Raw genomic sequence first — 27,499 nt, forward strand, 5'->3', positions numbered from 1 at the left:
AGTATCTAAAATAATGTTCCATTTTTATATAGCTAATAGTATTACAAATAATAGTACTAATAGCTATAATTTATTGTGTACTTGGCTATTCATATATCTTGTCTTACAAACTTAAAACTTTTGGGAATTCCCTGGTGGTCCAGTGGTTAGGACTCCCCACTGTCACTGCTGAGGGCATGGGTTTAATCCCTGGTCAAGGAACTAAGATCCTGCAAGCTGTGCAGTGTGGCCAGAAAAAACAAACAAACAAAGTGTTCAAACTTTTGGCTCATTTAAAAAAAACGGGGGGGGGGCACTTCCCTGGTGGCGCAGTGGTTGAGAGTCCGCCTGCCGATGCAGGGGACATGGGTTCGTGCCCCAGTCCGGGAAGATCCCACATGCTGCGGAGCGGCTAGGCCCGTGAGCCATGGCCGCTGAGCCTGTGCGTCTGGAGCCTGTGCTCCGCAACGGGAGAGGCCACAACAGTGAGAGGCCCACGTACCGCAAAAAAAACAAAAAACAAAAAACAAAAAAACTGGGGGGCTTCCCTGGTGGCGCAGTGGTTGGGAATTCGCCTGCCGATGCAGGGGACATGGCTTCGAGCCCTGGTCCAGGAAGATCCCACATGCCGTGGAGCAACTGAGCCCGTGCGCCACAACTGCTGAGCCTGTGCTCTGGAGCCCGTGAGCCACAACTACTGAAGCCCATGCACCTGGAGCCTGTGCTCCGCAACAAGAGAAGCCACCGTAGTGAGAGGCCCGCACACTGCAGCAAAGAGTGGCCCCTGCTCGCCGCAACTAAAAAGAAAGCCTGCGCACAGCAACAAAGACCCAATGCAGCCAAAAATAAATAAATTAATTTTTTTTTAAACTGGGTTTTTTATATTCTTTTATCAAGCTATGAATGTTCTTTATATATTCTGGATAAAGGTTATTTGTAAGATACACATATAGGGAATATTTTCTACCAAATTGTGGCTTGCATTTTCATTTTCCTAACAAGATTAAGAAATTATTAATTAAAAAAAAACTTATTTATCTATTTTTTGGCTGCTTTTGGTCTTTGTTGCTGCACGTGGGCTTTCTCTAGTTGCGGCAAGCGGGGCTACACTTCTTAGGTGTGATCCAGCAATCCCACTGCCAGGTATATATCCAAAGGAAATGAAAACAGGATCTTAACAAGGTATATGCACTCCCATGTTCATTGCAGTATTACTCACAATAACAAAAATATGGAAACAACCTAATTGTCCATAAACATATGAATGGATTAAAAAATGTGGTACATCTATATAAACTGGAATATTGTTCAGCCATAAAAAAGAATGAAATCCTGCTATTTTTGACAACATGGATGGCCCCTGAGGGCTTTATGCTAAGTAAAATGAGCTGGACAAAGAAAGACAAATATTGCATGGTAACACTTATGTGTGGAATCGAAAAAGAAAAAAATGTCAAACTCATTGAAACACAAAGTTGAAAACTGGTTGCCAGAGGCTGGCAAGTGGAGGAAATAGAAAGACATTGGTAAAATGGTACAAGTTTCTGGCTCTAAAACAAATAAGGTCTGAGGATCTAATATAAAACATGGTGACTATAGTTGATAACACTTTATTGTATAAATGAAATTTCCAAAGAGAGTAGAACTTAAAATATTCTCACACATAAAAAAAAAATCTGGAGGAGGGGAAGATGGCGGAAGAGTAAGACGCGGAGATCACCTTCCTCCCCACAGATACACCAGAAATACAGCTACACGTGGAACAACTCCTACAGAACACCTACTGAATGCTGGCAGAAGACCTCAGACCTCCCAAAAGGCAAGAAAGTCCCCACGTACCTGGGTAGGGCAAAAGAAAAAAGAATAAACAGAGACAAAAGGATAGGAACAGGACCTGCACCAGTGGGAGGGAGCTGTGAAGGAGGAAAGGTTTCCACACACTACGAAGCCCCTTCGCGGGCAGAGACTGCGGGTGGCGGAGGGGGAAGCTTCGGAGCCATGGAGGATACCACAGCAACAGGGGTGCAGAGGGCAAAGCGGGGAGATTCCCGCGCAGAGGATCGGTGCCAACCAGCACTCACCAGCCCCAGAGGCTTCTCTGCTCACCCGCCGGGGCAGGCGGGGCTGGGAGCTGAGGCTCGGGCTTCAGTCAGAGTGCAGGGAGAGGACTGGGGGTGGCCGCGTGAACACAGCCTGCAGGGGGTTAGTGCACCACGGCTAGCTGGGAGGGAGTCCAGGGAAAAGTCGGGACCTGCCGAAGAGGCAAGAGACTTTTTCTCCCTCTTTGTTTCCTGGTGCTCGAGGAGAGGGGATTAAGAGCGCTGCTTAAAGGAGCTCCAGAGACGGGCACGAGCCGCGGCTAAAAGCACGAACCCCAGAGACGGGCATGAGATGCTAAGGCTGCTGCTGCCACCACCAAGAAGCCTGTGTGTGAGCACAGGTCACTATCCACACCCCCATTCCGGGAGCCTGTGCAGCATGCCACTGCCAGGGTCCCGGGATCCAGGGACAACTTCCCCGGGAGAACGCATAACATGCCTCAGGCTGGTGCAACGTCACGCTGGCCTCTGCCGCCGCAGGATTGCCCCGCACTCCGTACCCCTCCCTACCACCGGCCTCAGTGAACCAGAGTCTCCGAAGCAGCTGCTCCTTTAACCCCATCCTGTCTGAGCAAAGAACAGACGCCCTCCAGTGACCTACACACAGAGGCGGGGCCAAATCCAAAGCTGAGCCCTGGGAGCTGTGAGAACAAACAAGAGAAAGAGAAATCTCTCCCAGCAGCCTCAGAAGCAGCAGATTAAAGCTCCACAATCAACTTGATGTACCCTGCATCTGTGGAATACATGAATAGACAACGAAACATCCCAAATTGAGGAGGTGGACTCTGAGAGCAAGATTTATGATTTTTTCCTCTTTTTGTGAGTGTGTATGTATATGCTTCTGTGTGAGATTTTGTCTGTATAGCTTTGTTTCCACCATTTGTCCTATGGTTCTGTCCATCTGTTTTTAAAAAAAGTTTTTTTCTTAATAATTATTTTTTATTTTAATAACTTTATTTTATCTTTATATTATTTTACTTTGTTTCTTTCTTTCTTTCTTTCCTTCCTTCCCTCCTTTAGACAACGAATCATCCCAAATTGAGGAGGTGGACTTTGAGAGCAAGATTTATGATTTTTTCCCCTTTTCCTCTTTTTGTGAGTATGTATGTGTATGCTTCTGTGTGAGATTTCGTCTGTATAGCTTTGCTTCCACCATTTGTCCTAGGGTCCTATCCATCCATTTTTTGTTTTGTTTTGTTTTTTTCCTAAATAATTACTTTTTATTTTAATAACTTTATTTTATCTTACTTTATTTTACTTTATTTATCTTCTTTCTTTCTTTCTTTCCTTCCTTCCTTCCATCCTTCCTTCCTTCCTCCCTCCCTCCTTTCCCTTTCTTTCTTTCTTTCTTTCCTTCCTTCCTTCCATCCTTCCTTCCTTCCTCCCTCCCTCCTTTCTCTTTCTTTCTTTCTTTCTTTCTTTCTTCTTCTACTACTAACTCTTTCTTTCTACTTTTTCTCCCTTTTATTCTGAGCCATGTGGATTAAAGACTCTTGGTGCTGCAGCCAGGAGTCAGTGCTGTGACTCTGAGGTGGGAGAGCCAACTTCAGGACACTGGTCCTCAAGAGACCTCCCAGCTCCACATAATATCAAACAGTGAAAATCACCCAGAGATCTCCATCTCAACACCAGCACCCAGCTTCACTCAACGACCAGCAAGCTACAGTGCTGGACACCCTATGCCAAACAACTAGCAAGACAGGAACACAACCCCACCCATTAGTGGAGAGGCTGCCTAAAATAATAAGTCCACAGACACCCCGAAACACACCACCAGATGTGGACCTGCCCACCAGAAAGACAAGATCCAGCTTCATCAACCAGAACACAGGCACTAGACCCCTCCACCAGGAAGCCTACACAACCCACTGAACCAACTTTACCCACTGGGGACAGACACCAAAAACAACGGGAACTACGAACCTGCAGCCTGCAAAAAGGAGACCCCAAACACAGTAAGATAAGCAAAATGAGAAGACAGAAAAACACACAGAAGATGAAGGAGCAAGATAAAAACCCACCAGATCTAACAAATGAAGAGGAAATAGGCAGTCTACCTGAAAAAGAATTCAGAATAATGATAGTAAAGATGATCCCAAATCTGGAAATAGAATAGACACAATAAAAGCAACATTTAACAAGGACCTAGAAGAACTAAAGATGAAACAAGCAACGATGAACACAATAAATGAAATTAAACATACTCTAGATGGGATAAATAGCAGAATAACTGAGGCAAAAGAACGGATAAGTGACATGGAAGATAAAATAGTGGATATAACTACTGCAGAGCAGAATAAAGAAAAAAGAATGAAAAGAACTGAGGACAGTCTCAGAGACCTCTGGGACAACATTAAACGCATCAACATTCTAATTATAGGGGTTCCAGAAGAAGAAGAGAAAAAGAAAGGGACTGAGAAAATATTTGAAGAGATTATAGCTGAAAACTTCCATAATATGGGAAAGGAAATAGTTAATCAAGTCCAGGAAGCACAAAGAGTCCCATACAGGATAAATCCAAGAAAAATACGCCAAGACACATATTAATCAAACTGTCAAAAATTAAATACAAAGAAAACATATTAAAAGCAGCAAGGAAAAACAACAAATAACACACAAGGGAATCCCCATAAGGTTAACAGCTGATCTTTCAGCAGAAACTCTGCAAGCCACAAGGAACTGGAAGGACATATTTAAAGTGATGAAGGAGAAAAACCTGCAACCAAGATTACTCTACCCAGCAAGGATCTCATTCAGATTTGATGGAGAAATTAAAACGTTTACAGACAAGCAAAAGCTGAGAGAGTTCAGCACCACCAAACCAGCTTTACAACAAATGCTAAAGGAACTTCTCTAGGCAAGAAACACAACAGAAGGAAAAGACTTACAATGACGAACCCAAAACAATTAAGAAAATGGGAATAGGAACATACATATCAATAATTACCTTAAATGTAAATGGACTAAATGCTCCCACCAAAAGACACAGATTGGCTGAATGGATATAAAAACAAGACCCATATATATGCTGTCTACAAGAGACCCACCTCAGACCTAGAGACACATACAGACTGAAAGTAAGGGGATGGAAAAAGATATTCCATGCAAATGGAAACCAAAAGAAAGCTGGAGTAGCAATTCTCATATCAGACAAAATAGACTTTAAAATAAAGACTATTAGAAGAGACAAAGAAGGACACTACATAATGATCAAGGGATCGATCCAAGAAGAAGATATAACAATTGTAAATATTTATGCACCCAAAGTAGGAGCACCTCAATACATAAGGCAAATACTAACAGCCATAAAAGGGAAATCGACATAAACGCATTCATAGTAGGGGACCTTAACACTCCATTTTCACCAATGGACAGATCATCCAAAATGAAAATAAATAAGGAAACACAAGCTTTAAATGATACATTAAACAAGATGGACTTAATTGATATTTATAGGACATTCCATCCAAAAACAACAGAATACACATTTTTCTCAAGTGCTCATGGAACATTCTCCAGGATAAATCATATCTTGGGTCACAAATCAAGCCTTGGTAAATTGAAGAAAATTGAAATTGTATCAAGTATCTTTTCCAACCACAACGCTATGAGACTAGATATCAATTACAGGAAAAGATCTGTAAAACATACAAACACATGGAGGCTAAACAATACACTACTTAAAAACGAAGTTATCAGTGAAGAAATCAAAGAGGAAATCAAAAAATACCTAGAAACAAATGACAATGGAGACACGACGACCCAAAACCTATGGGATGCAGCAAAAGCAGTTCTAAGAGGGAAGTTTATAGCAGTACAATCCTACCTTAAGAAACAGGAAACATCTCGAATAAACAACCTAACCTTGCACCTAAAGCAATAAGAAGAACAAAAAAACCCCAAAGTTAGCAGAAGGAAGGAAATCATAAAAATCAGACCAGAAAGAAATGAAGGAAACGATTACAAAGATCAATAAAACTAAAAGCTGGTTCTTTTGAGAAGATAAACAAAATTGATAAACCATTAGCCAGACTCATCAAGAATAAAAGGGAGAAGACTCAAATCAATAGAATTAGAAATGAAAAAGGAGAAGTAACAGCTGACACTGCAGAAATACAAAAGATCATGAGGGATTACTACAAGCAACTCTATGCCAATAAAATGGACAACCTGGAAGAAATGGACAAATTCTTAGAAATGCACAACTGCCAAGAGTGAATCAGGAAGAAATAGAAAATATGAACAGACCAATCACAAGCACTGAACTAGAAACTGTGATTAAAAATCTTCCAACACACAAAAGCCCAGGACCAGGTGGCTTCACAGGCGAATTCTATCAAACATTTAGAGAAGAGCTAATGCCTATCCTTCTCAAACTCTTCCAAAATATAGCAGAGGGAGGAACACTCCCAAACTCATTCTAGGAGGCCACCATCACCTTGATACCAAAACCAGACAAGGATGTCACAAAGAATGAAAACTACAGGCCATTATCACTGATGAACATAGATGCAAAACTCCTCAACAAAATACTAGCAAACAGAATCCAACAGCACATTAAAAGGATCATACACCATGATCAAGTGGGGTTTATTCCAGGAATGCAAGGATTCTTCAATATACGCAAATCAATCATATTAACAAATTGAAGGAGAAAAACCATACGATCATCTCAATAGATACAGAGAAAGCTTTTGACAAAATTCGACACCAATTTATGATAAAAACCCTACAGAAATTAGAGATAGTGGGAACTTTCCTCAACATAATAAAGGCCATATATGACAAACCCATAGCCAGCCTCATCCTCAATGGTGAAAAACTGAAAGCATTTCCACTAAGATCAGGAAAAAGACAAGGTTGCACACTCTCACCACTCTTATTCAACATAGTTTTGGAAGTTTTAGCCACAGCAATCAGAGAAGAAAAGGAAATAAATGAAACCCAAATCAAAAAAGAAGAAGTAAAGCTGTCACTGTTTGCAGATGACATCATACTATACATAGAAAATCCTAAAGATGCTACCAGAAAACCACTAGAGCTTATCAATGAATTTGGTAAAGTAGCAGGATACAAAGTTAATGCACAGAAACCTCTGGCATTCCTATACACTAATGATGAAAAATCTGAAAGTGAAATCAAGAAAACACTCCCATTTACCACTGCAACAAAAAGAATAAAATATCTAGGAATAAACCTACCTAAGGAGACAAAAGACCTGTATTCAGAAAATTATAAGCCACTGATGAAAGAAATTAAGGATGATTCAAATAGATGGAGACAATCATCTCTCCATCTATTTAGGATGGAGATTAAGGATGATACAAATAGATGGATTGGAAGAATCAGTGTTGTTAAAATGACTCTACTACCCAAAGCAATCTACAGACTCAATGCAATCCCTATCAAACTACCACTGGCATTTTTCACAGAACTAGAACAAAAAATTTCACAATTTGTATAGAAATACAAAAGACCACAAATAGCCAAAGCAATCTTGAAAACGAAAAACGGAGCTGGAGGAATCAGGCTCCCTGACTTCAGACTATACTACAAAGCTACAGTAATCAAGACAGTATGGTACTGGCACAAAAAACAGAAAGATAGATCAATGGAACAGGATAGAAAGCCCAGAGACAAACCCATGCACATATGGTCACCTTATCTTTGATAAAGTAGGCTGTAATGTACAGTGGAGAAAGGACAGCCTCTTCAATAAGTGGTGCTGGGAAAACTGGACAGCGACATATAAAAGTATGAGATTAGATCACCCCCTAACACCATACACAAAAATAAGCTCAAAATGGATTAAAGACCTAAATGTAAGGCCAGAAACTATCAAACTCTTAGAGGAAAACATAGGCAGAACACTCTATGACATAAATCACAGCAGGATCCTTTTGGACCCACCTCCTAGAGAAATGGAAATAAAGACAAAAATAAACACATGGGACCTAATGAAACTTCAAAGCTTTTGCACAGCAAAGGAAACCATAAACAAGACCAAAAGACAACCCTCAGAATGGGAGAAAATATTTGCAAATGAAGCAACTGACAAGGGATTAATCTCCAAAATTTACAAGCAGCTCATGCAGCTCAATAGCAAAAAAACAAACAACCTCATCCAAAAATGGGCAGAAGACCTAAATAGACATTTCTCCAAAGAAGATATACAGACTGCCAACAAACACATGAAAGAATGCTCAACATCATTAATCATTAGAGAAATGTAAATCAAAACTACAATGAGATATCATCTCACACCAGTCAGAATGCCCATCATCCAAAAATCTAGAAATAATAAATGCTGGAGAGGGTGTGGAGAAAAGAAAACACTCTTGCACTGCTGGTGGGAATGTGAATTGGTACAGCCACTATGGAGAACAGTATGGAGGTTCCTTAACAAACTACAAATAGAACTACCATATGACCGAGCAATCCCACTACTGGGCATATACCCTGAGAAAACCAGAATTCAAAAAGAGTCATGTACCAAAATGTTCATTGCAGCTCTATTTACAATAGCCAGAAGATGGAAACAACCTAAGTGTCCATCATCGGATGAATAGATAAAGAAGATGTGGCACATATATACAATGGAATATTACTCAGCCATAAAAAGAAACAAAATTGAGTTATTTGTAGTGAGGTGGATGGACCTAGAGTCTGTCATACAGAGTGAAGTAAGTCAGAAAGAGAAAGACAAATACTGTATGCTAACACATATATATGGAATTTAAGGGAAAAAAATGTCATGAAGAACCTAGGGGCAAGATGGGAGTAAAGACACAGACCTACTAGAGAATGGACTTGAGGATAAGGGGAGGGGGAAGGGTAAGCTGTGACAAAGCGAGAGAGAGGCATGGACATATATACACTACCAAACGTAAAATAGATAGCTAGTGGGAAGCAGCCGCATAGCACAGGTAGATCAGCTTGGTGCTTTGTGACCATCTAGAGGGGTGGGATAGGGAGGGTGGGAGGGAGGGAGATGCAAGAGGGAAGAGATATGGGAACATATGTATGAGTATAACTGATTCACCTTGTTATAAAGGAGAAACTAATGCACCATTGCAAAGCAATTATACTCTAATAAAGATGTAAAAAAAAAAAAACAACCAAATCTGTTAAGTGATAGATGTGTAATTAACTAGATGGGGGAATATTTTTACAATGTAAATGTTTATCAAGTCACCACAGTGTACACTTTAAATATCTTACAATTTTATGTGGCAATTATACCTCAAGAGAGCTGAAATTTAAAGAAACCTCAGATAAAATTAAATCCTAATGTAAGAGTGACCAAATAAATGAAGAAACAAACTGTCAATACCAGAGATGAAACACTAGAGACTCTGCAGACATTAAAAGGATAGTAGTACAAACTATTCTACACACCTAAATTTGACAATTTAGACAAAATTGATCACTTCTTTGAAAAACACAAGTCACCAAAACTCACTGAATATGAAATAAGATAATTTGAATAACTCTATTCAGTAACTAATAAGAATATTGAGGGGATGAAAAAAGATGGTGGGGTAGTAGGACCTGAGCTCACCTCCTCTCACGAAAATACCAAAATTACAACTAACTGCTGAACAACCATCGACAAAAAAGACTGGAACCTACCATATAAGATGTTCTACATCCAAAGACAAAGAAGAAGCCACAACTATTTGGTACGAAGAGTGTTTTCACTATATAATGAAATCCCATACCTGCCAGTTGGGTGACATGCAAGCTGGAAAATAATTATATCGCAGAGATTCTCCCACAGGAGTGAGAGTTCTGAGCCCCACGTCAGGCTCCCCAGCCTGAGGGTCTGGCATTGGGAGGAGGGACAAGTGTACATGGAACATTCTCCAAGATAGATCACAAGCTAAGCCACAAAAGAAGCCTCAGTCAATTTAGTAAATTGAAATCATATCAAGCATCTTTTCTGACCACAATGCTATCAGATTAGAAATCAACTACAGGAATTCCCTGGTGGCGCAGTGGTTAAGAATCCACCTGACAATGCAGGGGACACGGGTTAGAGACCTGGTCTGGGAAGATCCCACATGCCGTGGAGCAATTAAGCCCATGTGCCACAAATACTGAAGCCCGCATGCCTAAAGCCCATGCTCCACAACAAAGAGAAGCCACTGCAATGAGAAGCCTGTGTACCACATCAAATAGTAACCCGTTTGCCACAACTACAGAAAGCCCGTGCTTAGCAACAAAGACCCAATGCAGCCAAAAATAAATCTAAAAATTTATAAATAAAAAAAAAGAAATCAACTACAAGGAAAAAACTGTAAAAAACACAAACATATGGAGGCTAAACTATGTATTACTGAACAACTGATGGATCACTGAAGAAATCAAAGAGGAGATCAAAAAATACCTAGAGACAAATGACAATGAAAACACGATGATCCAAAACCTATGGTATGCAGCAAAAGCAGTTCTAAAAGGGAAGTTTACAGCAACACAATCTTACCTCAGGAAACAAGAAAAATCTCAAATAAACCACCTACCATTACACCTAAAGCAACTAGAGAAAGAAGAACAGACAACACCCAAAGTTAGTAGAAGGAAAGAAATCATAAACATCAGAACAGAAATAAATGCAACAGGGATGAAGAAAACAATAGAAAAGGTCAATGAAACTAAAAGCTGGTTCTTTGAAAAGATAAACAAAATTGATAAACCTTTAGCCAGACTCGTCAAGAAAAAAAGGGAGAGGGCTCAAATCAATAAAATTAGAAATGAAAACGGAAAAGTTACAATGGACACCACAGAAATACAAAGGATCATAAGAGACTACTACAAGCAACTATACACCAATAAAACGGACAACCTAGAAAAAACTGACAAATTCTTAGAAAGGTACAACTTTCCAAGACTGTACCAGGAAGAAATAGAAAATATCGGGTTGGCCCAAAAGTTCATTCAGGTTTTCCTGTAACATTTCACGGAAAAACCCAAACGAACCTTTTGGCCAACCCAATACGAACAGACCTATCACAAGTACTGAAATTGAAACTGTGATTAAAAATCTTCCAACAAACAAAAGTCCAGGACCAAAACTCTAGCAAACACAGGTGAATTCCAGCAAACATTTAGAGAAGAGATAACACGTATCCTTCTGAAACTCTTCCAAAAATTGCAGAGGAAGGAAACACTCCCAAACTCATTCTATGAGGCCACCATCACCCTGATACCAAAACCAGCCAAAGATACCACAAAAAAGAAAATTACAGTCCAATATCTCTGATGAACACAGATGCAAACATCCTCAACACAATACTATCAAGCTAAATCCAGCAATACATTAAAAGAATCATACACCATGATCCAGTGGGATTTATCCCAGAGATACAAGGATTTTTCAATATCTGCAAATCAATCAGTGTGATACACCACATTAACAAACTGAAGAATAAAAACCATATGACCATCTCAATAGTTGCAGAAAAAGCTTCTGAAAATATTCAACACCCTTTCAGGACAAAAACTCTTCAGAAAGTGGGAATAGAGGGAACATACCTCCACATAATAAAGGCCATATATGACAAACCCACAGCAAACATCCTTCTCAATGGTGAAAAGCTGAAAGCATTTTCTCTAAGATCAGGAACAAGACAAGGATGTGCACTCTCGTCACTATAATTCAACATATTTTTGGAAGTCCTAACATGCAATCAGAGAAGAAAAAGAAACAGAAGGAATCCAAATTGGAAAAGATGAAGTAAAACTGTCACTGTTTGCAGATGACATGATACCATACATAGAAAATCCTAAAGATGCTACCAGAAAACTAGAGCTCAACAATGAATTCGGTAAAGTTGCAGGATACAAAATTAATGCACAGAAATCTCTTGCATTTCTATACAGTAACAATGAAAGATCAGATAGAGAAATTAAGAAAACTATTCCAATTACCATTGCATCAAAAAGAATAAAATACCTAGGAATAAACCCACCTAAGGAGGCAAAAGACCCTTACTCTGAAGAGTATAAGGTACTGATGAAAGAAATCAAAGATAACACAAACAGATGGACAGATATACCACGCGCTTGGATTGGAAGAAACGATATTGTTAAAATGATTATACTACCAAAGGCAACCTACAGATTCAATACAATTCCTGTCAAATTACCAATGGCATTTTTCATAGAACAAAAAATTTCACAATTTGTATGGAAACACAAAAGACCCCAAATAGCCAAAGCAATCCTGAGAAAGAAAAACAGAGCTGGAGGAATCATGCTCCCTGACTTCAGATTATACTATAAAGCCTCAGTCATGAAAACAGTATGGTAGGGCTTCCCTGGTGGCGCAGTGGTTAAGAATCTGCCTGCCGATGCAGGAGACACAGATTCGAGCCCTGGTCTGGGAAGATCCCACATGCCATGAGCAACTAACCCGTGCGCCACAACTAATGAGCCCACGTGCCACAACTACTGAAGCCCACGTGCCTAGAGCCTATGCTCTGCAACTAGAGAAGCCACCGCAGTGAGAAGCCCACACACCACAATGAAGAGTAACCCCTGCTCACCGCAACTAGAGAAAGCTCACGTGCAGCAATGAAGACCTAATGCAGCCAAAAATAAAAAAAATACAACAAAAAACTAGTATGGTACTTGCACAAAAACAGAAATATAGATCAATGGCATAGGACAGAAAGCCCAGAAATAAACCCATGCACCTATGGTCAATTAATCTATGGCAAAGGAGGCAAGAATATACAATGGAGAAAAGACAGTCTCTTCAATAAGTGGTGGTGGGAAAACTGGACAGCTACAAGTAAAAGAATGAAATTAGAACATTCTCTAATACCATACACAAAAATAAACTCAAAATGGACTGAAGACCTAAATGTAAGACCAGATACTATAAAACTCTTAAAAGGAAAACATAGGCAGAACACTCTTTGACATAAATCGTAGCAATATCTTTTTTCATCCACCTCTAAGAGTAATGTAAATAAAAATAAACAAAGGAGACCTAATGAAACTTAAAAGTTTTTGAACAGCAAAGGAATCCATAAACAAAACGAAAAGAAAACCCACAGAATGGGAGAATATATTTGGAAATAATGCAACTGACAAGGGCTTACTCTCTAAAGTATACAAACAGCTCATACAGTTCAATATCAAAAAAACAAACAACCAAATCAAAAAATGGGAAGAAGATCTAAAGAGACTTTTCTCCAAAGAAGACATACAGATGGCCAAAGAACACACAAAAATATGCTCAACATCACTAAAACTACAATGAGGTATCACACCACATCAGTCAGAAGGGCCATCATCAAAAAGTCTACAACAATAAATGCCAGAGTGGGTGTGGAGAAAAGGGAACCCTCCTACACTGTTGGTGGGAATGTAAGTTGGTACAACCACTATGGAGAGTGGTATGGAGGTTCTCTAAAAAACTAAAAATAGAATTACCATTTGACTCAGCAATCCCACTCCTGGGCATATATCCAGAGAAAATCATAATTCAAAAAGATATGTGCAGCCCAATGTTCACTGCAGCACTACTTACAGTAGCCAAAACATGGAAGCAACGTAAATGTCCATCAACAGAGGGATGGATAAAGAAGATGTGGCACATATATACAATGGAATATTACTCAGCCATAAAAAAGAATGAAATAATGCCATTTCCAGCAACATGGATGGACCTAGATATTATCATAATAAATGAAGTAAGTCAGACAGAGAAAGATAAATATCATATGATATCACTTATATGTGGAATCTAAAAAACAATACAAATGAACTTATTTACAAAACAGAGACTCACAGCCTTCAAAAACAAATCTATGGTTACCAAAGGGGAAAGGTGTGGGGGAGGGATAAATTAGGCATTTGGGATTAACATACACACACCACTATATATAAAATAGATAATCAACAAGGACCTACTGTATAGCACAGGGAACTCTCCTCAATATTCTAAAATAACCTATATGGTAAAAGAATCAGGAAAAGAATGGAGGGGCCTCCCTGGTGGCGCAGTGGTTGAGAGTCCGCCTGCCGATGCAGGGGATACGGGTTCGTGCCCCGGTCTGGGAGGATCCCATATGCCGCGGAGCGGCTGGGCCCGTGAGCCATGGCCGCTGGGCCTGCGCGTCCGGAGCCTGTGCTCCGCAACGGGAGAGGCCACAACAGTGAGAGGCCCGCATACCGCAAAAAGAAAAAAAAAAAAAAAAAAAAAAAAAAAGAATGGATATATGTATATGTATAACTGAATCACTTTGCTGTACACCTGAAAGTAACACAATATTATACAATATTATAAATCAACTATACTCCAATATAAAATAAAAACTTTAAAATAAATATACAATAAAATATTGAATTAATATTTTAAAACTCTCAAAAAATAAAACTCCTAGCCTAGATAGTTTCACTGGAAAATTCTACCAAATGTTTAAAGAATTAACACCAATTCTAAACAATCTCTTCTAGAAAATAGAAGGAAATACTTCTCCATTCATTTTATGAAGACAGTATTACCCTGACACCAGTATAAAAAATGAAAACTAAAACCCAATATTCCTCATGAATATGGATGCAAAAATCCTTAACACATTATTAGAAAACTAAAATCCAGTCATATATTATAAGTATACACCATGACCAAGTGAGATTTATTCCAGTGATGCAAGGTTGTTCAGTAACCCCCAAAATCAATCAATGCAATCAACCAGGCTAAAGAAGAAAAAGTACATGGTCATATCAATAGATATAGAAAAAGCATTTGACAAAATTCAACACCCTTCATGACAAAAATCTTCAGAAAAACAGTGATAGGAGAAAAAGTCCTCAACTTTATAAAGAGTATCTACAAAAAAAGACTACAATTAACAGAATGCTTTTCCCCTGATAGATAACAAAGAAAGGTGATGTCTACTCTCATCACTTTTATTCAACATAGTGCTAGCCAGTGCTGAGTTTTAGCCAGTACAATAAGGCAAAAAAAGTAAATAAAAGGTATATAGATAAGAAAGCAAGAAATAAAACTGCCCGTTTGCAGAGGACATCACTATGTATGGAAAAAACAAACAAACCAACTCCTACAGCTACTAAGTAAATTCAGCAAGGTCATGAGATGCAAGATAAACATTAAAAAAGTCAATTCACTAGCAATGAGTATGTGGACAATGAAATTAAAACTTAAATTCTATTTACAATCACTCAAAAAACTGAAATACTTAGATGTAAATCTAACAAAACATGTACAGGATTTGTAAGCTGAAAACTATAAAACATTGATGAAAAAATTCAAAGATGATCTAAATAGACTTGACTCTTGAACAACACGGGGGTTAATCCACAAAATTTAGTCAGCTCTATGTATCCACAGTTGCTCTATATCTGTGGAATCAACCAACCATGGACTGTGTAAATAGTAGTATTTACTACTGAAAAATATCTGAATATAAGTGGACTCACACAATTCAAACCTGTGTTGTTCAAGGGGCAACTGTAAATGGAGAGTCATTCTGTGTTCATGGACTGGAAGACTCAATATAATGAATATGTCAATTTTCCCCAAATTGATATTCAGACTTAATATAATTCCTATCAAATTCCCCAATGACTATTTGTAGATACAGACAAGATTATTCTAAACTTTATATGGAAAGGCAAAGGAATTAGAATAGCTAAAACAATTTTGAAGACTTCAACTATACAGCTACAGTAAATCAAAACTGTGTGGTACTGCTGAAGGGATAGACACATAGATCAACAGACAAAATAGAGATCCCAGGAATATACACACAAATATGCTCAACTGTGTTTTAAACAAAGGTGCAAAAGCAACTCAATGTAAGAGAGAAAACCTTTTCAACAAATAGTGTGGAACAACTGGACACAGAGAAGCAAAAATGAAACCTGACCTAAGTCTCATACCTTATAAACAAAAATTAACTGAAAATGAAACCTTTTAGGGAAAAAAAGGAGAAGTTCTTCAGGATGTAGGCAAAGACTTCCTAGACTTCCTAGAATTGATACCAAAGTATGATCCATAAAAACAGAAATTGATAAATTGGACTTCACAGAAATTGAAAACATTTACTTGGAAAACAACTTTGTTAAGAGGATGAAAAGACAAGCTATAGACTGACTAAAAATATTTGTAAACCACACACCTGACAAAGGACTAGTACCTAGAATACATAAAGAACTCTTAAAATTCTACAATAAATGAACAAAAAACACCCAATTAGAAAACTGACAAATCTTCTTGATTTGTTGATATTATTCAACACTATATTCCATGGTTTTCTGACTACTTATTTTATATAGTAATGAGAAGGAGTATTGAAACATTCAGATATAATTATGGATTTATTCCTCCTTTCAGTTTTTCCAGTTTTTCTGCATGTATTTTGAAGTTTTACTTAGGTTCACACACCTTTAGGGCTATTACATCCTCTACGTGAATTTAGCCTATTCATCATGATTTCTACTCTAACATGTTCTTGGTTGGTGTTGGTATGGTATATCTTTCTCCATCCTTTTGCTTTTAAACCATATGTGTCTTCATATTTAAATTATGTTCCTTTGTAGATAATATAGTTGCATCATGCTTTTGATGCACTTTGTGAACTGCTGCCTGGGTCTAGCTTTTTTACCCAGCCTGAAAATCTCTTTTAACTGTAGTGTTTATACCATTTACATATAATGTATCAATATGGTTAGGTTTAAATCTATTATCTTTCTACTGCTTCAACTCAAAATGATACTCTTCTCTATGTTAATCATTCCTTCAATTTCCAAAACTTACTTTTAGTTTCTTCTTATGTATTTCTGCTTGTTCTTCCTGGTATAATTCCTGTCGCAATTGTTCTAAATCTTCACGTTGCCGCAGCACTTCTTCCAATCTCTGTGTCAGCTATTAAATTTTAAAAAAACACACAAACATGTAAAGGAATCAAATTCTATGACCAATATTTCAGAATTTCTCAAGTGTTAAAGAGATGATTATTTTAATACCATATTCTGAAGCTGTAGCCTTTTTTCTTCACTTTCTTGAACTTCTGCCATCCAATCTTCTTCTCTTTGTTGCTGCATCTTGGCAAACTCTATGATTTTTCTGTTTTCTTCTTCCATTTCCTCATGTTTCTTTTTTCTCCAGAGAGCCTGCTCTTTCTTAAACTCTTCTATATACCTTCGATTTGTATTCATTTTTTCTAACTTTTGTTGTCTTTCCCTAAAAAGCAATAGTGAATGCAGTTGTATAGTAACAGAAATAATAATAAAATATCAAAAAATATAAGTATCATTTCCTTCAGTTGATAATGATGTGGAGAAAAATGGCTTCCCTATTTACAATTTTTTCATTCTTTCATGCAACAAACATTTTGAGTGTTTACTATGTGCCACTAAATATAATAACAGGTATGAATTTTCTCTGAGTAAACTACTACTATGCCTCTTCTCTAACCTATTATGATGTTTTATGCATCTCACTTCAGAAAGGCCACCACCTGTTTATATATGTTTCACAGCACTCTACACTTTAGCTGTCTACCAGGGAAACTGAACAGAAAACAAGTTCTCTTGATATGGGCTTACTTAAGAAAAACAAAGTTTAGCCATTGTCACTTAATAAGTATTTCTTAACTATCAGACAATTAATTATCATGCTAACAAAGGTAAGTATGACTTGGGAGCTTCCCTGGTGGCACAGTGGTTGAGAGTCTGCCTGCCAATGTGGGGGACACGTGTTTGAGCCCTGGTCCAGGAAGATCGCACATGTTGCGGAGCAACTAGACCCAGAGCCACAACTACTAAGCCTGCGCTCCAGAGCCCGCGAGCCACAACTACTAAAGCCCGCACACCTAGAGCCTGTGCTCCGCAACAAGAAAAGCCACTGCAATGAGAATCCCACACACCACAACAAAGAGTAGCTCCAGCTCTCCGCAACTAGAGGAAGCCAGCACACAGCAACAAATGAAGAAAGAAAAGAAAAGAAAGAGAGAGAGAGAGAGAGAGAGAGAGAGAGAGAAAGAAAGAGAAGGAAATTTATGCAAAAAAAAGAGAAGAGTTGATCTCAGTTTATGTGATAACATTTACTGGGACTTACCATGTATTAGGCACTGTTTAGGTGATTTACTCTTCATGACAAGCCTGAGATAAATCTAATGTAAATGTTTAGGCATGTAAGAAAGTTGGGATAAACTTACAATTGATCTTCTTCATAGATTTTCCTAACAATTTCATCAATCATGAGTTTCTCTTTCAGCAGTTGCTCATAAGCTTCCTGCTTCTTCTTTCCTTGTTCTTCAAGTTGTTTCTCTAAGTCATGATTGTACTGTGCTTTTACTTTGTTTCGTTTTTCCTCTGCAGCATTCTCTTCCTTGATTAATCTCTCGTGTTCTTCCATCATAGTTTTGGCTATTTCAGCATCACGTTTCTGTTATTAAAACAAAATTCATCTTTCCACTTTCAAATCTGAGCACAATAGGATAGAATACTTTTAGCAGATGGAATTGAATACTATAAAGTCTGTTATATAAAATATTATGTAACTGTGTAGGTAAAAAGCAAAGGTAAGTCACTGTCACCTGAACGGTTTGAATGATGAGTCAAACCCTAAAGAGGCTTTCCTATTCCTTCAAGTAGCTCTCTCAGGGCAATAAGGAGAATAAACTCCACATGTGAAAACCAGTAAGTAAAATTAGAAGTGCTTTGTTAACAACTATGTTAACTGCCAAAGCAGTAGTCAACTTTTTCATCTATTTAAAAGTTGATGTAGGCAATTTTCACAAATTTTAGCTCCACTGGGTATTGGCTGCTATTTAGAGTTAGGACGGTACTATCTTTTTTATACAAGTCTACTATTAAATAGCTCTGAGCAGCTCTTAAGTTTCTCTCAGCCTAAATTTTCTTTCCTGCCACTGGCCTTTGAAGTCTCCTCTTTCTCATTTATTAAAGGCCCCTGGTAATCACTTTAATTTAGTAAAAGGGTCACATATGTCACTGTGCCTGTTTTCTTAGGTTTTAATTCACTCATTCAAGACCATTCCTTCTGAGTTAGATACAATCTTCCTTCTTGAATGGGTTAAACTCCTTACTTGTTTTGAGCATTTTGAAATCATTTAACAAAATGTTTTAAAGTAAATATATTAGGGCACTTTAAAAAATCATCCTTTACCATTAGGATCACATCCCAAATGCTAGAATGGTTAGCAGCATTAAACATAAAAGAAGAAACAGATTAAAATATGAATGCTAATGCCATTCCTGATCTAATTGATGCCTTTAACATATACACTGTTAATATGACTTGACCAAAATTCTTTCTTTCCTTCTCTTTTCTTAGCATGTTATACTAGGCTCTATAGAAAAAATATGACATGACAAAAACATGTATGTACAAATTATCACACACTTATAGAAGTACAATGTTCTCATTTCCCAGATAAGAAAACTAAGGCTGAGAGAGAGAGTCAAAACTAGCACCTAAATATCCTGACACCTAGTCAAGTCCTAGGAGTATTTGACTTTAATTTTTGTGGATCAATTTTATTTAGAAAATAACAGCAATTCTTTCAACAGCCAGAATAAATACCTACAACTGCCTCGAATAATCTCAATTATCAAAATAATTAAAACTGCAATCTACTGGTCAAATAGTACATTGTTTATGTTCTACTTTATTTTTTAAAGGGTAGAATATGGCTCATGAAGTGAAGTCTCCTTACCCTCTCCTACCACCTGCCACACCAAAGGTTATCATTGTTAACAGCATGCTGTACAACCCACCAGACTTTTTCTATACTAACACACATGCACACATACATTTCACTACGGCCAGCATTTGTTCTTATTTGAGGCCTGTATAACACTGCACTGGTCAAGTATTTTAATATCACCCCTCTAATTCTATGTGTGTGTGAACATGTGTGTTGATATACAGAACACATATATGTGTGTGTGCATATACATGCACACACAGATGCTGATATACACATACATACACATACATACATGTACAAGTTTTTAAAAATGAAAATGTACTATGAAATGTATTATTCTCCAATTTTTTTTGCAACTTGCTTTTTTTCCTTTTAACATATAATATATTCTGGCCAACTTTAAAAGCCAAACTATTTCCCTTTACCTCTTTCTCTTTAATAGCCGTATAACATCTTTGAAAGGGATCTATGAGAGAGGGAACTCTGCTATCAAAATGCTCTACAAAGTAATAGAGAAATGAGAGAAGGGAACTTAAAAGACTGTGTAACATTGCAATCAGACCTTTTCATCTATGTCTAGCCTTTATGAGTGACAACAATAGTTCAAGTGATGACGTACACCCTGCTTTTAAGTGTTAATAAACCCTATTTTATAGTATACTGTGTAACACTACTGCTGCATGTGTCTGAAACTCCTTTGCCCAAGAGTAACTATTATCAGTAATGCACAGTAGGTGAGGAGTAAGAAAAGAGGATAAAAATAGAGGAAAACATGAGAAGAAAAGATTGCTTTTATGAAACAGAAAAGTTTCCTACTTATAGTTTATTTTTTAAAACATTTTAAAAATTAAAAATTTAGTAACATTCTAAAATACACTGATTATGCTAACAACTTGTATTGGTTTGTCAAAGAATAATCAGAGACCATTAAGAATGCTGGGAGTTACTGAATATAGCTGTTCATTCTAAGCATCAACCTAATTCCTTATGTCTCTGAAAGGTTCTAATATTAAATTACACAAAGCTCAATATCCATAATTTCTTACACCTTAAGGATCTAAAAAGTATAAAAGTATTTGAGAAATCTAACAGTGTAAATTCTTTATAGAATGTAACAATTTTCCAAAAATTGGTCTATTTTTGGTTTTCTAAATGAAGCTAAAAATATGGAAAACATGACCAGAAACATGATTACCATTTGCTCATATTTAACGGCATCCTTTTCAGCAATCTGAGCTGCTCTTTCTTTATTCATGTAAGCTGCTTTTAATTTCTTCTCCAATTCTCTGAGCTCAATACTGTTTTAAAAAAAGACAGAAATTTAAATTCGAGGACCATATATCTCTTACTATTTTAAAAATAACATGTATCTGCAATTTAAATGAATTTTTTTCTAAATGTATAAAAGATATTTACATTATTTTAAAAATATTTTGAAAAAATACCCCTTTCTCCATTCATCTCAAGAAAAATCAGAATGCATGTGAAAAGAGACATTGTAATTAATTTTTCTAGACAAAACAACCCTTTTATTTTCAATAATCATCACTAAAAATCTTTCTGCCAGTGCCTGGCTCAGAAAAGGTGCTACATCAATATAAGTTAAAATTTCTGTCCAGTTACCAGTACTATTAGGCTAAAAGAATAACTATAGTGAAGAGGTTTAAACCTATACAAGTTACTTAAATTTTGTACCTTGGTTTTGCTATCTGTACAAGGGGTAGTTTTGGCAATTAAATAAGTTAATGTGTATAACAGAAGACACTCTACTACATATGGTAACTTTTTTTTTAATCCTCCCAACAAATTTGTGTGGTATGATCCACCCCAACTTTACATTGATTGATTGATTGATTGATTGATTGATTGTCTGTGTTGGGTCTTTGCTGCTGCATGCGGGCTTTCCCTAGTTGGGGCGAGCAAGGGCTACCCTTTGTTGTGGTGCGCAGGCTTCTCATTGTGGTGGCTTCTTCTGTTGCGGAGCACGGGCTCTAGAGTGCAGGCTCAGTAGTTGTGGTGCACGGGCTTAGCTGCTCCGTGGCATGTGGGATCTTCCCGGACCAGGGCTCAAACCCGTGTCCCCTGCATTGGCAGGCGGATTCTTAACCACTGTGCCACCAGGGAAGCCCTGTAACTATTTTTTGATGATGATGAAGAGGGAGTAACATGGGCAAGTTTACGTCACTTCTCTGGGCTTTTTACTTATCTGTTAAAAAAAAATGGGGATTGGCCTCAGATAATTCTCTGAGTTACTTTTTAATCTATCACTCTCCTAAATTTAATGAAAACAATATGCCATACAAAAATTTTTATTTTACTGTGCCAGTCATAATTCTGAATATGACAGAATATGAGAATTCTGAGTTGGAAGGGCCCTGAGATGTCACCAAGATGTACATGTTAATTCTTACTGGAACAAAGAGGCACTCACCTACCTATAAACTCAAGTTACAAGTACCCCCCTACCTACAAAGAAACAGTCATAAGGGGTAAGGGAAGAGAGATATTCCTGGTATTATGGTGTGGGTCCTTCTTGCCCTTACCATTGTAGGTGCAAATGTATATGACACAGGATTACCTTCTTACATAAAAATAGTGTTAGAAATGAGGATTAAGTTTCTAGGTTAGTCTACATATTTTATTCCACTAAGAGTTTGAGATACATTTACAAAGATTTTTGTTAGAGTTGGGTACCAATGATCATGCACCAATATACAAACCCAATCAATTTATAATACTGTCTCTACAAAAAAATGTGCATTAAATTGGAAACAACAAACATTCAAATAAACGACCTTCATTTGAAGGACAGGGGCACCCATACCCATTGGATATACACCTAGAAGTGAAATTTCTGAGTCACAGGGTAGGCTGTGTTCAAATTGAGTAGATAATGGCAGTTTTCCAAAGCTTTGTCAGACTTACACTCTCGTAAACAGTGTCTAAGCACTCGCACCACTCCACACCCTCAGCAACACTTTGGTCTTGTCATAGATTTTAACCATTCTTTTGGGGGATGCAATTTATCACTGGGGTTTTAATTTATGTTTCCCAACTACTAATGGAACTGAGACCTCTTCATATGTTGACTCATTTGTATAACTTCTGTGAAGTTCTTGTTTAATATTTAAAAAATTTTTTTTCATTTCATTTTTTCATTTCATTTCATTTTTTGTCTACTTCTTATTGTTGCATAAAAGTCTTTTTTAATTTATTTATTTACTTATTATTTTTGGCTGCGTTGGGTCTTCGTTGCTGCACGCCGGCTTTCTCTAGTTGCGTCGAGCGGGGGCTACTCTTCGTTACAGTGCACAGGCTTCTCATTGCGGTGGCTTCTCTTGTTGCAGAACACAGGCTCTAGGCACACAGGCTGCAGTAGTTGTACACGCAGGTTTCAGCAGTTGTGCACGCAGGCTCAGTAGCTGTGGCTTACGGGCTCTAGAGCACAGGCTCAGTAGTTGTGGCACACAGGCTTAGCTGCTCCACGGCATGTGGGATCTTCCTGGACCAGGGATGAAACCCGTGTCCCCTGCATTTGCAGGTGGATTCCCAACCACTGTACCACCAGGGAAGCCCAAAAGTTCTTTACATATTCCAGATACAAGTCTCTTGTTGGTTATATGCATTGCAAATACCTCCTTCCAGTCTGCAGTTACTCTCACAGTGGTTTCTTCAGATGAAGGGTATTCTAATCCACCAATCTTTTTCTTCATTGTCAGTAACTTTTGTGTCATGTTTTAAGAAATGTTGCCCACCCCACAGATATAAATATATTTTCTTGTATTAGTCTCTCAAAGCTTTGTTATTTCACCATTAACTTTTAGACTATAATCCTCCAGGAATTGATTTTTATGTGTGGTGTGAGGTAGAAATCAAGTTCATTTTCTTCCATATGGATATCTAATTGATAACAGTATCATTTTTTTAAATGTCTATTTCTGAATGCCCTGCAGTGATTCTAAAATGTATATGGAAATGCAAAGTAGGAATGGCTAAAACAATCTTTAAGAAGACCAAAATTGGAGACTTCTTCAGGATATGAATACCTATTATAAAGCCACAATATTTAAGATAGTGTAGTTTTAGCACAGGATGAACAAATGGATCAATGGAATGGACTAGAGCAGCTCTTCTCAACTGCAAGTTTTAAGCCCTAATGCCCTTAAGCATCTATTATGTGCAGTGAATTAACTTGGTTCCCCTGGGTCTAAAATAATACCAGCTATATACTGTCTTTGAGAAAATTAAAAATACACTCACTCAACTTTCTGTGACACTTGGATATCTTATGGAACCCCAGTTGTGGAAGGATGGGATAGAAAAATGCAAAAATAGATGCATGCACATATGCACATTTATTTTATGACAAAACTGGCACTGCAGAGCCAGTTTCCCTTTCTACTACTGCTAGTCAGTTTGGTAAATGTGCTATTTAGTAATTTACCTAAATTTTCAAATTTGCATAAAATTGTTCACAATATCCTGCTATGATCTACAGTGATCTCCCATTTGTATGATCTACAGTTATATCACACTATCTATTCCTAGAATTGGTTATTTGTGCATTCTCTTTTACAGTTATATATTCCTGCCAGGGACTATCAATTTTATTGGTCTTTTTAAAGGCACAATTTTTGGCTTTGTTGATTCTACTTTATGTCTACATTCTAAATTGCTCGTTTCTGACCTTATCTTTATCCTACATTATTTTTTAGTCACTCCAGATGGGAATTTTCTCTTTGTTTTCAAATAATTCCAGATGGAGTCTTCTTTTCTAATAGTCATTTTAGATTATACGCTATCCTCAAGGAATAGCTTTAGCTACTTACGGGGACAAGTTTTGGGGGTTTTTTGACCCTAGAATTTTTTTCTTGTGGTAAAATAACAAAAATTTGTCATTTTAACCATTTTTAAGTGTACAATTCAGTGGTGTTAATTACATTCATAATGCTCGGCAACTATCAACACTATTTCCAAACTTTTTTTCCAAAAAGAAATGCTGTACCCATGTAAGCAATAACTCCCCATTCCTCCCTTCCCTGCTAATTTACTTTTTGCCTCTGCAAATCTGTCCCTAGATATTTCATGTAAGTGGAATTATCCAGTCTTTATCCTTTTGTTTCTGGCTTACTTCCCTTAGGATAATGCTTTTCAAGGTTCAACCATATTGCAGCATGTATGAGAGCTTCATTCCCTTTTATACCTGAATAATATTCCATTGTATGTATATACCACGATTTGTTTATCTACTCATCTGTTGATACACACTTAGGTGGCTTCTAGCTTTTGGCTATTGTGAATAATGTTGCATTGAACATTGGCGTACAAGTATCTGATTGAGTCCCTGTTTTCAATTTTTCAATTCTTTTGAGTATACACCTAAGGGTGGAATTGCTGGACAATATGGTAATTCTATGTTTAACTTTTTGAGGAACTGCCAAACTGTCTTCCACAGTGCACCATTTTACATTCCTACCAACAATATCTGAGGTTTCCAACTTGTCCACATCTTCACCAACACTTACTTTCCATTGTTTTTATTACAGCTATACTACCAGGCGTGAAATGGTATCTCCTCGTGGTTTTGATTTGCATTTCCCTAATAACAAATGTTGAGTACTTTTTCATGTGCTATTGCCCACTGTCTGTCTGCTTTGGAGAAATCTTTAAGTACCAGGCCCATTTTTGAATTGGGTTGTTTGTCTTTTGTTGTTGAACTGTAAGCATCCTTTATATATTATGGAAATTAAATCTTAACCAGAGATACGATTTGCTTTTCTGGCCTGAGTTCTGAATTAGGAGAAACACAGATAAGCACATTGTGTCAGTCCTTCAGGTAGCTCCCAGGTAGGTTAGAATATACAGACACAATAATTTGCAAATAAGATCTGCTCTTCCAGAACCAGGGCCTGGTACTCTATGGGCTGCTCTCCTCAAGACTGCCTCAGAGCTGGGAGGGGATGGAGCAAGGAAAAGTAAAAACACTACAGACTTTGCTTCCATTGTTAAGTTGCCTTTTTCTTGTTTGAGCATGCAGTTGGTTGCTATAAAACTTTGTTGTTCAGAGTTCTTACAAAGTTGATTCTGACAGTTTCTGCTAGTTTGACTGGGAGGACAGGAACTTGGGGCTGCCTACTACACCATTTCTCAGATGTCACTCCAATCTTGCAACCATTACTATGTGGCATTTTCATTATCATTCAGTTAAAACTACTTCCTAATTTCAATTCTGATTGCTTCTTTGGCCTGGGGTTATTTAGAAGTACATTTTAAAATATCTAAACATACAAAGATTGTCTAGTTTTTTGGGGTCTTTTTGTTACTGTATATCTAGTTTAACTCCACTGTGGTCAGAGAACATACTATGTATGAAATAAATGTGTTAAAAATCTGTTGTATTTGTTCTGGCATAATAAATGGTCTTTTTTCATAAATGGTTCAAACATGTTTATTATAACTACTAATATAGTTGGGTTACATTTACAATCTTAATATATTCTTTCTATTTGTCTTATCTGTTCTATGTTCTCTCTTCTCTTCTTTTTGTCTCTATGTTTGGAGTCCCCAAGACCACCCCCCACACTGGGTTCCATCACTCACTCGGAGGACTCACAGGACTTAGTATATAGTCATACTCATGGATATGATTTATCACAGTGAAATACAGAGCAAAATCGACAAGGAATAAAAGCATGTCGGCAAAGCCTAGGGGAAATCAGCTGCAAGTTTCCAAAAGTCCTCTCCCAGTGGAGTCACACAGGAGATGCTTAATTCCCCCAGCAATGAGTTGTGACAACATGTGAGAATTGTCAACCAGGAAAGCTCGCTAGAGACTTAGGGCCCAAGATTTTCATTAGGGGCTGGTCATGCACATACCCTCTGCCTACCAAGTACCAAAATTACGACTACCAGAAGGAATAGAGTTCAGCATGAAGCATACTATTTTTCCAAACAGTTAGGCACTCTTATCATAGAGTGGTGGGAACCTTCTTGAAATCCAAGTTTCCAGATGCCAGCCAAGAACCAAACTTGCAAAGCAGGCCTATCAGAGGAAATTAGCCTCAAGTGTGCTATGTCAACTCTTTTCTGCACAGCCTCATCATTCCTTATTATCACATTTTCCCCTCTATTAATTTGTTAATTGTATATTCTTTTCCAAATTTGTATTACAGAGATTACATGTTTGTTTCAAGTCTGATAAAATTTGTCCATTATTTTTTTACTAAACAATGAAAGATTCTTGACCACTTTAACTCCATGTATGTACTTCCTACCTCACTTTTGTTATGGTTTGTTACATTTTTAACTCTTTATATATTTTAAATCCCAAAGACATTACAATAAGTGATTTACAGATTCATATTTCACCTAGATTTACTATGCATTTGCCTCCCTGAAGTTTTGAGATTAATGTTGGGATCATTTTTATTCTTCTACCTGAAGAACAACTGCTAGTATTTCCTTTAATTCAGGGTTATCGTGATTGATTCTGTTTTATTTAACTGAAAATGTTATTTTTTAATCCATCTTATTTATTTTAATAATTAACATATTGATCATTAGTCCGAAATATAATAGTACTGGCATCAGCAAGGAACTTGTTGTACATTTAATAAGGGAAGACTATCTCTGTCTCTTCTTTGAGATAGTTTTTGCTGAACTTAAATACAAGTTATAAACAAGGTACTTATTTTTTCTTTCATAAAGCTA

The 27,499-nt window shown here is 37.4% G+C and overlaps 1 protein-coding gene across 2 annotated transcripts in view; it reads right to left on the minus strand.

The window, feature by feature from the left end:
* Positions 1-27,499, minus strand: part of MNS1 (meiosis specific nuclear structural 1) — a 98,944-nt gene that overhangs the window by 20,186 nt on the left and 51,259 nt on the right. For both annotated transcript variants that reach the window (XM_082617093.1, XM_082617092.1), the window contains 4 exons: positions 20,985-21,087; positions 18,275-18,504; positions 17,082-17,298; positions 16,873-16,980 (listed from right to left, as the gene is read on the minus strand). In XM_082617093.1, the coding sequence (XP_082473219.1) occupies positions 16,873-16,980; positions 17,082-17,298; positions 18,275-18,504; positions 20,985-21,087 (658 nt within the window). The remainder of the gene's footprint in view (positions 1-16,872; positions 16,981-17,081; positions 17,299-18,274; positions 18,505-20,984; positions 21,088-27,499) is intronic.

Source organism: Mesoplodon mirus (assembly GCF_964341445.2).
Source record: "Mesoplodon mirus genome assembly, chromosome: 4".
NCBI lineage: Eukaryota > Metazoa > Chordata > Mammalia > Artiodactyla > Ziphiidae > Mesoplodon > Mesoplodon mirus.